At 38.9% G+C, this 17448-nt stretch overlaps 1 protein-coding gene across 1 annotated transcript; it reads right to left on the bottom strand.

The window, feature by feature from the left end:
- Positions 1–5616: 5616 nt before the first annotated feature.
- Positions 5617–6830, bottom strand: LOC128245972 (uncharacterized). Its single transcript, XM_052964187.1, has 2 exons — positions 6398–6830; positions 5617–6287 (listed from the first exon to the last, which is right to left on the bottom strand). Exons 1-2 carry the CDS (start codon positions 6828–6830, stop codon positions 5617–5619), a joined length of 1104 nt encoding a protein of 367 aa, XP_052820147.1.
- Between the last annotated feature and the right edge of the window lie 10618 nt (positions 6831–17448).

Raw genomic sequence — 17448 nt, 5'->3', positions numbered from 1 at the left:
TCTACCAGGCCAAATTCACTGAAACTTTACAGGAAGCTTCATTGCATGACCCTCAATAAAAATGCAACACGGCATTGAGATTGATCAACAGCAACAACAACAAAATGGCCTACTTACTGTGATGCTTTATAAAAAATCTCTGAAACTACGGGGCCATATTCAATGAAACTTTACAGGTAGCTTCATTGCATGACCCTTTACAAATATAAAACAAGGCATCATCGTCAGTAAAGATATGTTTAAATTGCATCATTTTTATTAATGCTTTACCACAGAGTTGTGGCCCTTTGCTTAGGTGAGTGTTTTAGGGCCATCATGGCCCTTTTGTTTTTTAACTTTACCTAAAATGGGACCAAATATTTGACCAACTTGTGCAATCTTGTATTAAATGTGGAAGCAATTAAATGTGGAAGCAAGTTTTATTCACATTGTAAGGTATAGTTTTGATGTGGCTTTGATATCTGTCAGTTTGGTTTCCCACCAATAACCCCAAAACAACCAAGACCAGGGCCCATTATCACTTTCACCTCTAGTCTGAGTTAAAAACTTGGGGCTCAAAAAAACGAATCTATAACTAGTGCAGTAGTGTTATTTGACAAAATATGTGTCAAAAAATATAAAACATGTTATCTGTAACATGTGTAGCAATATTTACAATGAATTGATCTCCAAAATACAATGAAATTTATTTTGCAGCTTTGAGTCTTGATTCTCAAACCTCCAGGCTTGAAACATTAGTAAATATGGACCCAGGGTTCTCAAATTTTACAGGAAGATAGGACATTGCAGATGTCCACTATTGACTGAGGTCAAAAGGTCAAGGTCAAAGTTACCTTTCAGCAATGATATTGGTTCCGGCTGTACACTTAAAATGTATGAAGATTGGTCATGCCATGAAGATGAACCCCTGTCATATTTGGTCAGTTAGTCAATACAGTAGTAAATAACCCTGAGCAATAAAAATGTCTTGAAAACATCTGCCCTGGTTGTTCGAATTTCACATGAGGGTCTTGACAAGTGATCTTTATATCAAAATATTAATTTCACTTTGACTCCTAGCAATTAGATGTTTCCCGAACAATAACTAAAAAAAGGAACCATATGGTTTTATATACGATAAGAAAACGTCTTTTAAGACAAGTAGTTCACCGCAGCATAAGACAGAAACAGTCAAAATATGGGACCGTCTTGTGAACGCATTAATCGCACGATCATTTTTCTTAATATTTCCGCATTATTGTTTCCACACTTTTTAATATCTAGATCGAATCTTCGAAGAAAACATATTATTTAAGAACATAGGCCACACTTGGTTGTTTTCTTAGGAAACGTGGCCAGAATGATTGTCTCTCTATGGAAAATTTGGACAATTTCGATTTGGGTGACCTTTGGTGAAAACTAGTACAAATCGGACAAAATTTACGTTTCAGTAATATTCAAATGAAACTTGGTACATATATAATTGTCAGGGACTTTGTGTAACAATGCCGAAAACTGCAGATTTTAATAATGTTTGACTTATGCCATTGTTCGACTGTTAAGAAACGCAGACGCTCTTGATTTCTGTTCATTGGCCCTTTTATGGTCGAACATTGATGTCATTTTTCATAATGATTGTTTCAGTGAAATGTTAGTCTTATTTGATACAAAGTTTTCGTTATTTCTCCACCGGTACCTCTCTTATCGCCGTTGCTATAACTCCAAGAGTATTTATTACACCATTCGTCACGTTGTTGCCAAGGGCCTTTCCTTGGCCGTTATTACCACCAATTTACGTTGTAACAATTGGCTCTCTCGCGGCCATTAGTACCTCCCCGTTCACATTATTATCAAGGCCCCTCCTGTTTGCGTTATTACCCCCCCACACACACACACACACACACACACACATCGCTGTTAGTATTCCCATTCGTTGACGCTATTTCATCTCCCATCGTTATTACCTCTAGATCTTCCTTGGACGTGTTCACCACTCACGTTGCCGACATCGCCACTTCTCTAGTCATCGATGTTACTTTACTCCCAGGCGCGTAGCTAGGACCAATTTGGGATTCCGCTGATCGATGTTTTGGGGCATATTAACCTCTTAACCCCCTATCCCTTTCGGTTTTTATTTCAAATTTTGGTAAGACAAAAACTTTGGCCTGTCAAAATTTCATTACGCAACTGCGCATTTGCGTACAGTGAGCTACGCGCCTGACTCCATAATCATCTCTTATGCCATTAATACATCTGTCGCCGTCATTTCATTCCCGGTCATCGGTTACACGCCGAACATTCCCGTCACCGGAAATACCTCTCCCGATGACGTTTTTTTTCACATTAGTCGCCGTCAAGTTGTTGAAAATTAACTTACTCGTATTTTTTATATAAATCAAATAAATGTACTGAACGGTGGTCACAAACGAATGATACTAGGATTTGGTTTTAGATTTTTGGTGTTGACCTTATGATTTGAAATAAAACCTCTACGAGTAAAATTAAAAACATGGCAGGCAATCATTGGAGCCATAACATTTTGTTATGTGTTGAAAATGCTCCAACGCGTCTTCCGTTATAGTGCCAATGAGTGGAATATGGATGTAAACAGTGAGTATGGTATCTTATTTTTCATTTTTAGAGGTTTATAAGAGTAAATTTAAAAAAATGGAAAATGTAGTTCCACATATAGGATTGGCTGAGTTGTTCTTAAAGCTGCACTCTCACAGATATACCGTTTTTTACATTTTTTTTTATTTTTTGTCACGGAAAGAGCAAATTTTTGCGTAAATATCTGAAAACCAATGATATAAGGTTGCTGACAAAAGATCAGATCGCATATTTGCATATTTCCGTTCGAAAATTAATGTTTTATGGCTTAAACGGTTTTAAGGAAAATGTATAAAACATCAATTTTTGAACTTAAATATAAAAATCTGCGATCTTATTTTTTGTCATCAGTCTTATTTGACTAGTTTCCATGGATTTCGCAAATATTGGCTCGTTCCAAGACAAAAAATAAAAAAGTTGTCAAAACGTTCAATCTGTGAGAGTGCAGCTTTAATGTAAAAGTTCTGAATAGTTTCATTTTATTTTTCAAAAGAGATTAAGCATAACATGCACAAGTACTCTCCATAACTTATCAACATTTATTTTAAAAATAAAATAATAATTTACCCGGATTATAAACATAGAATAATGTATTTGATCAGGTATTTGTTCTCATTGGTTTCAGATTTTGTAATGAAATCTACAAAAAAATCCATTTTATTTGCGACTGGTCGTACAATACCAACGATTATGTCAGATTGGCATATCGATATTCGTGCAATTGTCTCTAACCTGTCACGCGATTTACCACGACTTACTAAATAATTCCAGCGTTGGACTTTTCGTGCGATGACCGAAGGTCAGTTGCCTAGTGTGACTGCAACTCACCCAATCGGAACTCCTGGGCCATTTTCCATCGAAAACAATCTCAGATGAATATGGAGGCTTTAAGAAAAGAGGAATTTTCTGCAGTTTATCAAACAATTTGAGATCTGTTCTATTGTGAGTTAGACTTGAAGGCAATAATGCCAAAATCAGCTAATTCTGGGACAAATGTTTTAAAAAGTTTCAAAACTGACAATCTGTGACAGTGCATCTGTGCTAAGGCCTAAAAAATATGTCCGTTTCGGGTAACCCGACCCTACCTATAAAAATGCGCCGACCCTAACTATTTTTTTCCGTTTATGATCAAAAAAAAATATTCGTTAGCGAATAGAGAGGTACGAAGGGCGGATACATGCAGATTTTAATCAGAATTATTGTTAATATGATAAAACAAAGTCAGGCAATGACAGTAATGTAGGAAAGGCTGCCATGTGCAAGAAAACACTCTGAACTTACGACAGATTTTGAAAAAAAAAAAATAAAAACAAGAACAACAAAACCTAACTACCCTACCTATAAATTTTGGGAAGGTTACCCTAAACAAACAATTTTTTTTTGCCTAATGGTCGTTGATAGTGTTGTCCTGTTAATAGCTGTTAATGGACCGTTTCAATTAAACCATCTCTGCTAGTAGTCAGGGACGCTCATCCAGACCACGATGCACTCGGTGACCCCTTCTTTAGTCTATATAAAGACGCCATCTTGGATCGGGTGGAAAATGAGTCGCTTTTTGGACGCGCTCGAGCGTAACACATACGGAGTCTAGATTAAACTTTCCCACTAGCAGACGACGTTCATTATACATTAACTGTATAGATTTCTTTATATCGACGTGAGTGAATGATAGTGTAAACCTAGCAGACGACGCTCAGATTCGTGTAATATCGTAAACCTTTACTTCGTTTAACAACGTTTTAAACCAGACCTTTATATGAGAAAAGTAACTAGTTAACTCTCTTTGTATTTGAAATTAAATTTATATCGAGAAAACTGTGTTATTCCTATTATATGTCAGCAAAATATATTTGATTAAAATTTGTTTTAAAGCCGTTCAATGTAAAGATTTAAACTAAAGTAGGACAAAACGACTGAGAAATACGGGCTTTGTCAAGACGATGACAGAATGATAACCTGATACGATATAAATCATAGTTGTAAAGGTTTAAATGAGCGTACATTCATAGTTGTTAAACACCTGTCCAGACACGTTTAATTTAACGATATCAGGTAGTGTTGTTTACCGTTTAGCCCGCCCGATTATTTGCAATAAAAGCTTTAATTTATCGCATTGTAAACGTCTGCGGTGGTGGCCTAGTGGTTAACGCGCTTGCCTTAAGATCTAAAGGTTCCGAGATCGCTTCCCGATTGCGGAAAATGTGAAAATTAACAAATATTCATAACTCTGTTTCTCCAATGACAATGTGGTTATTGAAAATTATGTTAGATCAAGAGCGTTGTAAAAACGCGTCTGATCATATCAGTATCCAAAATGATAATAAAACGCAAAATTGGCTCTAAAATAGACTGTTCCAAAAATAGGGGTGTTTCATGATTGTAATGATTATAATTCATATGGGTTGTACAAGACAGTGTAGGCCTTCATACCCTCGTGAAATATGAGGTAATCTGACGGTATAAAAACGCTGCATTCGACGCATTTGTCATATCCCATAACAAGTCTTTGAGGTGAGAGCACGTCAGTTAGAACAGGGAATTCATAGGTAAGTGAACGTTACAATTGATGAAATATATGAAAGAAATGTCTAAGTATGGGGTACGAGAAGGGACATCTATAAGTATGGAGGTGTCGTTAGACCGACTTAATGCTATAGTGAGGTGATGCACGATGTAGCATTAGGACCCGCTTCTAGTCATCACGCGACCTTATAAGCTCGGACAATTAGGAATCTCTCCGTCTAGTGACAGGACCTGGCCCAAAATGTCCGCTAAGATCACTAGATAGGGTATATAAACCAGCTCTATATACCACACGGGTGCCTAATTAAGACGAGCTTCTAACGTCATCCTTTGTTAATGATATGTGAATACGTATTATGAAAACATAAAAAACAATAACGCCATTATTTTCTACACTAATTTTATTTACACGTGAAATATATACAAGTTTTTTTTACTATTATCATTTATGTACACATGTACGATAACATATAAGAATATCGAGTAAACTATAAAAATGGAGATTCACTCAATGTCACTCGCTCTGACCCAGCTATTGAATTTTTTAGGGTAATATTTCCATTTCACAAAATATTGTTTATGTTGTCCTTTCCCTTTTGTCTTCAAGATTGTATCGATTTTAAAACTCTGGTCTGGGTTAAAGTTCACTTTTTGAAGTTCACTTTCATAAAATGTTCCTTTGATTTCCTCGTCCTGTAAGTCAACTAGTCTATAGATCGGGATCCTTCCTCTATGGTAACGTTTATGTACTTTAAACACTTCACCGGAATACGTTTGGTCGTACGCTCGAGTAAACACCGTTCTCAGATGGCTGATGCGTACAAACGCGCCAACTTTAAACTTGAAAGGTCTGAGTTTTGTGTTTATTTGTGAACGTTTTGGATTTTGGGCAAAATAGGTGGCTAGTCGCACTTCCTCCTGGTTGGTGTCATTCACATCAGCGGGTGTCATACCGATGGTTCTGTGATAAGTATTGTTGTAGTTCTCCGCGATGTCTTGGAGCACTGGTAGGAACGAACTCGTCTCCTTATACGAAAAGTAACGCATGAGTCTGGTCTTTATGGTCAAAATGGCTCTCTCGGACGTGGAAGCTTTGGTTTCGTTTTGGGTAGGAAAGTAACGAATTTCTTCTTTCTTCATCAAATCTTGGACTTTTTTGGCTCTAAATTCCTGGCCTGAAAGTATACAATCAGCGTATGTAGTATTTGAAAATGTATAATAGTATTATGATCACGATTTCGACAAGATTACTATGAAATTAAAATTAACTTGAAATCATATGTACCTTTGTCCGTGATAAGCTTGGCTGGAGATCGTTTCGATGCTGTAAATATTTGTCTGAATGCGCTAGCTACTTCTTCGCCAGTTTTGTACTTGAGCGGCTGTAGCCAAACGTACTTGGAGAACGTATCGATCACCAGTAAAATATATTTGAAACCCTCGTTCAAGTCAGCGAATTTAACCATATCTATCAAGTCCGCCATCCATAGGTCGTCTTTCCCGGCGCTAACTACATGGTTTCTCTGAAATCGCCTTCTCACGGGTTTGTGTAGACTGTACGATTCTTGATCGTGCAAGAATTTTCGTATCCTGTGCATACCAACATGAAATTTGCCTTCCTTCTTTACCACTTTATATAGTTTTTGTGGTCCGGCAAATCCACCGGGATGTCTTGCATCGTAATAAATTGTTTTTAAATAATCATCCACTGGAGCCATGTTCATTGCTCTATGTCCACAACACAAATAATCAGTTATATTCAAAGAACGTTATTTTATACACTTTCCGAATCACTCTCTTCATCGGTATCGGAATCTTCGCCTTCTTCGTCGCTCATGTTCATGTCGAATAGGTCTTGGAACGAGTTCTTGTGCTTGCGTAACACTCGCTTTACCGCGACTGTGCTATTCATTCCCTTCGATATCAATGCGTCTATACGAGCCATGATTTTCTTGTGCAGCCCATTATTTCTGAGAGGCAACATGAAAGTGTCTATCAATGTAGTGTACTTGTCGAAAAATGCCTTCTCGTTGTAGGGCTGCATTCGCTCCTTAGTCTGTTCGTGGGCATCGTCACTTTGATCCCCATCTTCTACTAATCTGTTATATATCTTCTCGTATTTGTCGTCATTGGCTTCTTTCGCTCTTTTCCAAAGTTGTATGAAAGACTCATTGTCTTCCATTGAGTCATCTTCGCCGTCACTGATTTCATCATGATTTCGTTTCTTTTGTTCCCTACGTTCGGGACACCAGCCACTCTTTACGTGTCTCTGCACGTCATGGCCAGACTCGAATAACTGTCCACAATCGTCACAAGCCTGTCCTTTATCCATATTTTCTTCCACGATGTGCACTGTTTGAATTCCAACTGAAGAATGACGATTTGTTGGGACTTGCTCCGTATTTATAGTTTCTGGAGAGGTCACGTGATGTACAGGTTCTAAGACATGTTCTTTGTCAACATACTGTTCAGACGTAATACATTTGAGCCGCTGATTATTCGGCGTAAATGGCTTCAAATCCACCAACAGATATCCGTAAGGACGTTTTGTTGCTTTTGCGAACATGTTCAACAGTATATCACTTTGTCCCGGGTACATCTGTCTTGCCAACGTCATGACGGATTGTTTGTCGATTGGGTTGTTGAATAATATCAGATAGTGGCAGTTTCTTCTCTGTGTAGGATCCTTGTTACCGAATAAATTCTGATTAATAGAAATCACGGATAGATTTCGATGGTGCGATCCCTCTGTAAACAAGTCCGTGATGCGTTTATCCTTGCCCGATTCTGAGTAGAGATCATCCAATATAAGCAAGTTGTTTACATTGGGATCAAAGAACTCGTCGTCTTCCAGATCGTTGGGAATGCCCTTGATGAATTCCACAGGAGGCAGTACAGATGTATGAACTTCGTCGTATAATGGTTGCCACCGTTTGTACAACCACACAATCCTGCCAATACCTGGCCGAATTTTGGATGTGTTATTCTGTAACATGTCCTTTACCATCGTCGTTTTTCCACACGATGTTGGCCCAGAAATCATCATGGTGAATGGGTGTTGAAACACAACATTCTTGTTATCTTCTGTTTGCGGTCTATATACATCTATACTTTGCGGCGGCGGCGGCGGCGGTGGCGGCGGCGGCGGAGGAGGAGGCAGCGGCGGCGGCGGTGGCGGCGGCGGCGGATACGCTTGATTGGTTTTACCGTGCTTGTTTCTGCGATGTCTTAGCATGACATCTCTTCTCGAAAAAACTTGTTGGCACTCTGAACATTTATCCATCTTTAGACTCTGGCGGCGAAATGACAAATGACACTTAGACGATTGATTCCTGTATTTATACCCAAATGCAGAAAGTGTCAACCAATCAAAATCATGGATTTTCGACCAATCATATTGTGTTTTTAACTTCGAATTCACCAATCACATTACAACTCGTTCGACCAATCAAAATGCATTTTAATGAACCAATCAGATGTATTTAACCAGGGCGTATGCCCAACAATCTGTTATAAAAGCTGGCATCGTCATTACAATCTTTCTTTTCCAGTTTGAGGACAACCTATAGCGAACATTAAACTGCGAATATACATTGGAGCTACTGAACTGTTAAAAAGGTATGTTTCGCCTGGCTTTTTTTTGTCTCGCCTGGATTTTTGTTGTCTCGCCTGGCTTTGTGTTGTCTCGCCTGGCGTTCGTTACTAGTATCTCTGTTTATTAAACTGAAAAAGTGTTTTATTTGAGCAATATATACCCGAGAATAAACTTTCAAGTTCATTCTATTTGCAGAACATGGCAACTTACTCGTGTGAAGAATGCGGAGCTAGCTTCCCGAAACTTAGCCAGCTACTACAGCACAGAAGAACCGAAAACCACTGGAAACACAAGTGCGAATCGTGTAAAAAGTCTTTCTCGAGAAAACAAAACTTAGATCGACATTTACTAAAACATAACAACGACAACAACCAGCACTGTCCCGAGTGTCTGAAAGTATTCACGAGAGAAGATGCATTAAACGAACATCTACATCAAGAACACGGTTGGCTCAAAGCTAAACGTGCATCAGATGATCAAGAAGGGGGTGGGGCAGCTAAAAGACAGAAGTTATCCGTAGATCCAGCGTCTTTTTACACCATTGAGAAAATTGGTGAAAAGAAGATTGAAAAGTTTAGAAGCACGGCTACCTACTATAAGGTCAATATCAACGATATTGAGGTTGATGGACTGCCAAATATTTTGAAAACTCTGAAGCAGATTTTCCAGTCGATTCTTGAACACATTACAGATGTGATACCAGTCACAGACCTGGTGCGTATTTCGATTGACAACCCGGAGTTGGATTTCCCTATAACATTGGAATTCATGCCACGTCACCAATTAACCGTGGACAGGATTTTATCAGAAATTGAACGCGTATTACAGTCGTACCAGCAGTTTGTGGTTGATGAAGCTTTTAATATTGATATTGTTCATGTTCAAAATCCTTACGGAAAGGGGCACTCAAAGAAACCATTTGTAGACATATCAAGGTTATTGAAATCTAAAGGTAGTGTAATACAGATACGAAACAATGACGAACTTTGCTGTGCACGCGCCATTGTAACGGCCAAAGCTCGTGTAGAAAATCACCCAGAGTGGAACAATATCAGACAGGGTCGTTCAATTCAACAAATATTAGCCGAACAATTGCATGTCAAAGCTGGTGTTCCTTTGGGCAAGTGTGGTATTGAAGAAGTGAAGAAGTTCCAAGCTGCATTACCTCAGTACCAAATTCATGTATTATCAAAGGACCATTTCAATGGTATCATTTATGACGGCTTAGAAGGTGGAGTGCCTATCTTTTTGTACTATCATGATGGACACTATGACGTGATCACAAAGATGACAGGATTTCTAAATAGAAGTTACTTTTGTCAAGAGTGCAAAAAAGGATACGATCATAAAGAACGGCATATCTGTAACAATCCGTGTGTCTACTGTCATCATATACATTCAGAAGAGGAAGGGCGATGGAAATTTTGCGCTGAATGCAATAGATACTTTATAAACGATACGTGTTTCAAAATGCATCTACTAAAGAGTGAAAGTGGTAAAAGTACATGTAACACATATTTTAAATGCGACAAATGTGACCAAACTATTAATATGAATAGGCACAAGAAGGAGCATGTATGTAATGAATTATACTGCAAAACATGTAAAGGCTTCTATGCGGAAGATCATTTATGCTTCATGCAGCCATTAAACATGGACCACGACTCTTCAAAGAAATCGACTTCAAAGAATAGGGAACATTTCAAATACATCTTCTTCGATTTTGAGTGTACCCAGGACGATATACTTCAATGTGAGACAGGACATGACCTGAACGAGAATGGAAAGTGTAGAAACTGCTCAAAGGCTTGGTGCGGTAGCTTCGGTCACAGACCAAACCTCTGTGTAGTGCATCAAGTTTGTACATCATGTATGGATATTCCGGTTAATACAGAAACCGTTTGCAAGTTGTGTGGGAAGAACGAGCTTGTGTTTCGCGGACCCCAAACGACCGACGATTTCTGTAAATGGTTATTTTCTGAAGAAAACGCCGGTGCCACGGTCATCTGTCACAATTTTAAAGGGTATGACAGTTATCCGATACTGCAATATCTCCATGAGAATGCGGTCCTTCCCGAGGTCATCACCACGGGTTCCAAGTACATGTCCATCAATGTACCTGTCTGCAACATTCGAATGATAGACTCGTTGAACTTCATTCCAATGGCTCTTGCTGATATGCCACGTGCTTTTGGTCAGACAGAACTGGTAAAAGGTTACTTTCCTCATCTCTTTAACAGAAAGGAAAACCAGTATGTAATATTACCTCAACTACCGGAAATCAAACACTACACGCCAGACAACATGAAGCCAGACGCTAGACGAGCATTCTTGATTTGGTATGCCGAAAACAGAAACAATGTTTTCGACTTTAAGGAAGAAATCTTACGTTACTGTCGATCAGATGTTGACATTCTTAGAAGGTGTTGTCTGAAGTTCAGATCGTTATTCATGGGTTTAACCAAAAAAGGCGACAGTAAAGGCATAGATCCGTTTGCAAAATGCATTACAATAGCATCGGCGTGTAATCTTGTGTATAGGACGTTGTTCTTAGAACCAGAAAGCATAGCCATCATACCTCCTCATGGCTATAATCCTGAAGAGAAACAATCAAAGATAGCATACGGATGGTTAGCGTATTATGCTCATACAACGGGACTTCAAATCCAACATGGTAGAAATGGTGGCGAAAAGCAAATCGGACCCTACAAAGTAGATGGGTACTATGAGGTTGACGGGGAAAAGGTAGCGCTTGAGTTTCACGGCTGCTTTTGGCATGGTTGTCCAAAGTGTTTTTCAAAAACATCACTAAACCCTGTTCGTGACATGAAAATGGGTGACTTGTACATAAGTACTATGGAAAAGAAACAGTTTATAGAAGAAAACGGCTGCACATACGTGTGTAAGTGGGAATGCGACTTCAACAAGGAACTGGATATTAACTCAGCTATGAAACAGTACATCCAAAGTCTAGAAATAGCTACTCCACTAGAACCTCGAGATGCTTTCTTTGGAGGCCGTACCGAAGCGTTTACACTGTATCATGAAGCCTTTTCAGACCAGCAAATTAAATACTATGATGTTACATCACTGTACCCTTGGGTAAATAAAACTGGAAAGATACCGATAGGACACCCAGAGATTATAACAGAGAATTTCACAGACATTAACCATTATGAAGGACTAATCAAATGTAAAGTGTTGCCACCTAAGGGTTTACATGTACCTGTCCTGCCCATAAAGTGCAATAATAAATTGATGTTCAGCCTATGTCGTAAGTGTTCGGAAAACTACCAACAGACGCCATGCAAGCATACCAACAATGAGAGGTCCATGATTGGAACTTGGGTGACAGATGAAGTGAAAATGGCATTAAAGCAGGGTTACACATTGCTGCACATCTATGAAGTCTGGCATTTTCAAAATGTGTCACAATACAATCGCGAAACAAAATCCGGAGGATTATTTACCGAATACGTTAACACCTTCTTGAAAGTGAAACAAGAAGCAAGTGGATGGCCGGATTGGTGTCAAACGGAAGACGATAGGCAATTGTACATTCAGCAGTACCACAAAAGGGAAGGCATTTGGTTAGAATACAACAATATTGAGAAGAATCCCGGCCTAAGATCATTGGCAAAACTAATGCTGAATAGTTTCTGGGGTAAATTCGGTCAACGAACCAATCTGACCCAAACAACCTACATAAACGACCCCTCTGAATTCTTCGACATGATGACCAGCGATCAGCAAAAGGTTAAGAACGTACAGTTTGTCAACAACGATTCTGTCAAGTTAGATTGGGTGTATAATGATGACTTTATTGAGGCATCCAGTAAAACTAATGTCATCATAGCAGCCTACACGACTGCCCAAGCGCGGCTCAAGCTCTACAGCTACTTAGAGCCATTAGGCAGGAGGGTCCTTTATTGTGACACCGATTCTGTTGTGTTCACATCTCAACCAGGACAGTGGGAACCAGTACTCGGGGATTACCTTGGAGACCTAACCGACGAGGTTCAAGGAAACAGTATCGTCAAATTTGTGACCGGAGGTCCAAAAAATTACGCATTTAAACTCTCTCAGCCGAATAAAAATGGACACACGTCGATATGTAAAGTTCGTGGCATTACGCTTAATTTCAAAAACAGCCTTGATATTAATTTTCAAACAGTGAAAGACATGGTGACTGGAAATCGTGACCAGTGTGTGACAGTAGTAGATAACAATAAAATTGTACGTAACCAAGCCACAGGACACGTGATTACAAAGCGCGAAACAAAGGACTATAAAATCGTGTTCGATAAACGTGTGATCGGTTCTGAGTATAACACATATCCTTACGGCTATTGAAAACCTGATAAAATGTTTTTACCCTGCAGTATACAGGTTAAAAATCTAAAAGATGCATGTACTTTAAACATAGTTCATGGTTAACTGTGTTGTGCTTTTAAGTGTATGTTAATGTGTTTACATTTTGAAAATACTTTTTATGTAAATAAATACATATAAAATTTTAAATTATCTTGTTTTTTATGTAGTAACATATAAACAGCTTATACTTGCGTGGTTGTAAGGGCTGACTATGTGGTCGTGATTTGGTTTAGCAGTAACTTTGTGATTACGGCAGGTGTGCAAGTTTTGATTTCATATTGTCCATTTGTCCTCATATCTTTTTCATAAGCTGATTATAATTATGGGAATATAAACCTACAGATTACACGTAATTTGTCTATTTCAAGTTGTAATTTATTTACATGGATGATGCAAATTATACATTGCATTCAATGATATTACAATAGCAACATATACATACCATATTATGAAAAAGGACACCTAACACTAATTTGGTCTGCTATATGTTAACTGGTATTATACAAGTAGCGTCTGCTCGATAACACAACAGATAGAATGATTACGTCGTCTGCTAGTGAGAAATACTCCGCTAGTGTTACGGTCGAGTGCGTCCAAAAAGCGACTCATTTTCCACCCGATCCAAGATGGCGTCTTTATATAGACTAAAGAAGGGGTCACCGAGTGCATCGTGGTCTGGATGAGCGTCCCTGACTACTTCTGCTACTTTGCTCTCGCCTTGGTTGTACTTTCTTCTTTCAGAAATTATTTTTCTGCAAAGCGGACAATAGCTTTCTGATTTAAAGTTGTTAGTTTTCGTGTTACTTGGGGAAATACATAATCGTAACGTTTGAAGTCGAATATGATGTAACATCTTAATCCTGTAAAAGTGGTCGCTTAATTAGAATTGACATCTCTAAATATAGGGCATTCCATCCACCACTGAGCTATGCATGTATAATCCTCCCGGTGGAAATGTTTTTTTATTGCTATCATATGGACGTGGGTTTGTTGTTTTCAAATCTCAAAACGTATTTCATAAAATGGCCAAAAAATCATATTTTATTCGTTCTAAATTTCAAATGTTATTAATATTATTTTATTAATTGAAAAATTGAAAGTAAAACTATCTAATTTGCAATATTTCAGAGCCAAACAATCAGTGCTGGAACACTGCCTGGTTACAGAAAGTCTGCAGTGTACTTCGCTCAATCTTAATCATAACGATTTTACTTTATGTCATCTAATTGTAACATAGATAAATTCAGTTTAATTCACTATTTACGTGGTGGTAGGTTAATTTATGCTCCAAAAAGATTGTCAGTCATATTAAATAGGTTTGAAAAGTATAGTGCGCAGACAAAATGTAACCCTGATACACCAGTTTATAGCACCCCCCCCCCCCACACACACACACTTTTAATGTCCCTCCCGGAAGACGAGAAGACGATTATTTTTTTAGTTGAGTGGTGGGTTCGAACCTGCAAACCTGGATAGACAGTAGACCACGGATCCGTAAAACTGTAACTTAAGGTAGTGTTGCCTTTCCCTTAAAAACTGGAACTACATATGTTGCAACCCAAAAATAAATCCTATTTACCGCCCTAAGTGAAATAAGCGATGATTATGTGCCAAACACACAGCTGTTTCATGTCTGTGTTCATACATATAAGTAAAGCAGAACGCTTATCTGACAATACAATATATGGGCTCCAACTGCATGTTCTTTATACGGCTACTCTCCAGACAATCACATTGATAGGAATATCAGGAAACATGGGGATCACTGCCAGGTGTATGTTCATCTTGCTGTTTGTACAAGGATTACATGTGAGTAAACACTTCGGGAATATAATTAATACGTTAAAGCGAGACTCAATCACTGGCTCTATATCATAGTTGCTCTTGTCTACATCGGCGTCGTCATTAAAGCTTTGCTATGTTTTAATTGTTAACTATTGCCTGGTGCATGCATGCATTTTATTGATAATACAGCGTATATGGCGCACTTATCAAATATCTTCTAGGCTTATCTGTCGTTTCCAACGAGACCGGTTTCATGTAATACGAGTGAAGATTGTGGGCATGCTTCTTCTTGTTGTATTGTTGGAGTCGATCACAGGCGACCCGGAAGTTGCAAAACATTAGGGATGGAAGGGGATGGTACGTCTGTAGCACCTATTTTTTCAATGTGAAATGTCATATAACATACTGTATGACCGCCGGTCGGTTCTAAAACATACCAAGGGATGATAACAAAACAGTTTTAAGTGACATTTAACGAAGGACCCGTATATATATTTCATTGCTTTATTATAATGGATATGCAGAACAAGGGGGTGCACCCGCCCGCCCCCACCCCCAATCAATAGAGGAGTAACAGGTAATAGAATACACCCAAAATGCACCATTTAGGACTAGAAGTTGTTAAAAAATGTATTCGCTGATAAGCATCCCCCACCCCCCTGCCAGCACTTTTATCCAAATGAATTTCGGTTCTGAGGGAGGTGTGCAAGTCAAAAGGTCTCCCCCTTCTGTTACGTCAACTCCTGGACCCACCACTTGCTATAGACAAAAAAAGGCAATTTTTACCACATAGCTTTGACGTTTTTTTAATTGTAGGTAGTATCTTTACGAGCTGGTAGAGCCACATTAACATGCATTAGTCAGGTGTTGTAGCCTTTGGTCTTATTACTAAATATGTTACCATATTGATTAAAATTATTTTCTGCATTATTTAAAATGTGATTAACATGTCATATTACCTGGGGGTACACGTATTCCGAGTCTGAAACGGTTAAAGTAAGGTTTTGGAGTCTGATATGCAAGATGGCGGCGAAACAAAGACAACATGTGATTTTCGGGACCTGTTTTCGCCTAGTAAACGTCCTTAAAAGTATCAAATTCTCGCTTCCCGCATTTGTAAACAACAGACAGATCGAAGGATTTCCTTCAATATTTTTTTTATTCCGTAGCCTAGAAGCATGAAATACAAAGCCGAGGCAGGCATGGTAATTGTAGAGCCGAATGCGCGTCATGATATTTTGGAAACATATACTTTATACTACTTGCCAGGCGAAAAAAGGCTCCAAATACTATTTTGTCATTGTTTCGCCGCCATCTTGCATATCAGACTCTTAAACCTCACTTAAAACGTTGCAGATTCGGAATACGTGTACCACCCTGATAACATGACCCATGATTAGAATTTTTGTCCATCCTGTCTTGGATCTTTTTCATATTACATGGCTTGTTTGTGCTGCAGAATGTGAACTCAACAATAGTCATAATGGAACTGACGATGTCTTTAACTCAAGCTGTCCATGCGCTGAAGGTCTTTTCTGTGGCAACGAAGGTAACCTGATTATACTCTAGGAACACAACACCAGATAGTAATGAAACAAACATCAACAGATCCCTTCAGGGAAAAGCATGCTCGACTCTGAAGGGGTCCACTGGTCTTTATATACACTAACTTCTCTATTCGCACATAGCCCGGGGTTTGCTAATTTGCATATTACCAACCAAGTTTACATCCGGTATGACCGTACTTCCGTTTTATACGGAATACTATTATGAACGCACCTCCGCCGCCTACAGGGGACCGTTAAACTTCAACCATCAAGAAATCAGAGCTTTAAAGATTGTTGTAGTTCCAACTTACTATGCCTCACAGGACAGCTGAGATTTCTAGCAAGTGCATAGAAGAGGAGACGGTGAACACACATCCGCCGCATACAGCGGACCGTTACATAACTTTCCCCTCCGAGTCTTGGACTAGGAATCTTATGGATAAGGCAACTCTGTTCTGGCAGTTGTTATCATCCCACCGCTGCCACCATTTGTAACGTGCGACGCCAAATAAACACCAGATAGCCGAGCTTTCTGGCGTAATGAAACAAACACCAACAGATCCCTTCATGGAAAAGCATGCTCGACCCTGAAGGGGTCCACTGGTCTTTATATGCACTAACTTCCCTATTCCCACATAGCCCGGGATTTTCTAATTTGCATATTACCAACCAAGTTTACATCCGGAATGAACGAACTTCCGTTTTATATGGAATATTATTATGAACGCACCTCCGCCTCTGTAAACCTCCGCCGCCTACAGGGAACCGTTACACTTCAACCATCAGAAAAATCAGAGCTTTAAAGATTGTTGAAGTTCCAACTTACTATGCCTCACAGGACAGCTGAGCTTTCTAGCAAGTGCATAGAAGTGGAGACTATGAACGCACATCCGCCGATACAGCGGACCGTTACACTACTTATATTTATTTTATTTTTTTATTCAAATAGATCGCAAGTGTAAAAAAAAGAAAACCCCGTGCAAGGTCAACGAGGATTGCCCAGTGGATGAGTGTTGTGATAAGATTTAGAAAACA

This window comes from Mya arenaria, chromosome 9, assembly GCF_026914265.1.
Source record: "Mya arenaria isolate MELC-2E11 chromosome 9, ASM2691426v1".
NCBI classification, from domain to species: Eukaryota; Metazoa; Mollusca; class Bivalvia; order Myida; family Myidae; genus Mya; species Mya arenaria.
The sequence above is the reverse complement of the archived record's forward strand: the minus strand, read 5'-3'. Positions and strand labels throughout refer to the sequence as shown.

What these genes read in the sequence shown, in the direction of transcription:
- LOC128245972 (XM_052964187.1), bottom strand. Translation starts at nt 6,830, where the DNA reads ATGGCTCCAGTGGATGATTATTTAAAAACAATTTATTACGATGCAAGA. An exon ending in CAAGCTTATCACGGACAAAG is followed by an intron (nt 6,288 to 6,397) that starts GTACATATGATT and finishes GTATACTTTCAG; the next exon opens with GCCAGGAATTTAGAGCCAAA.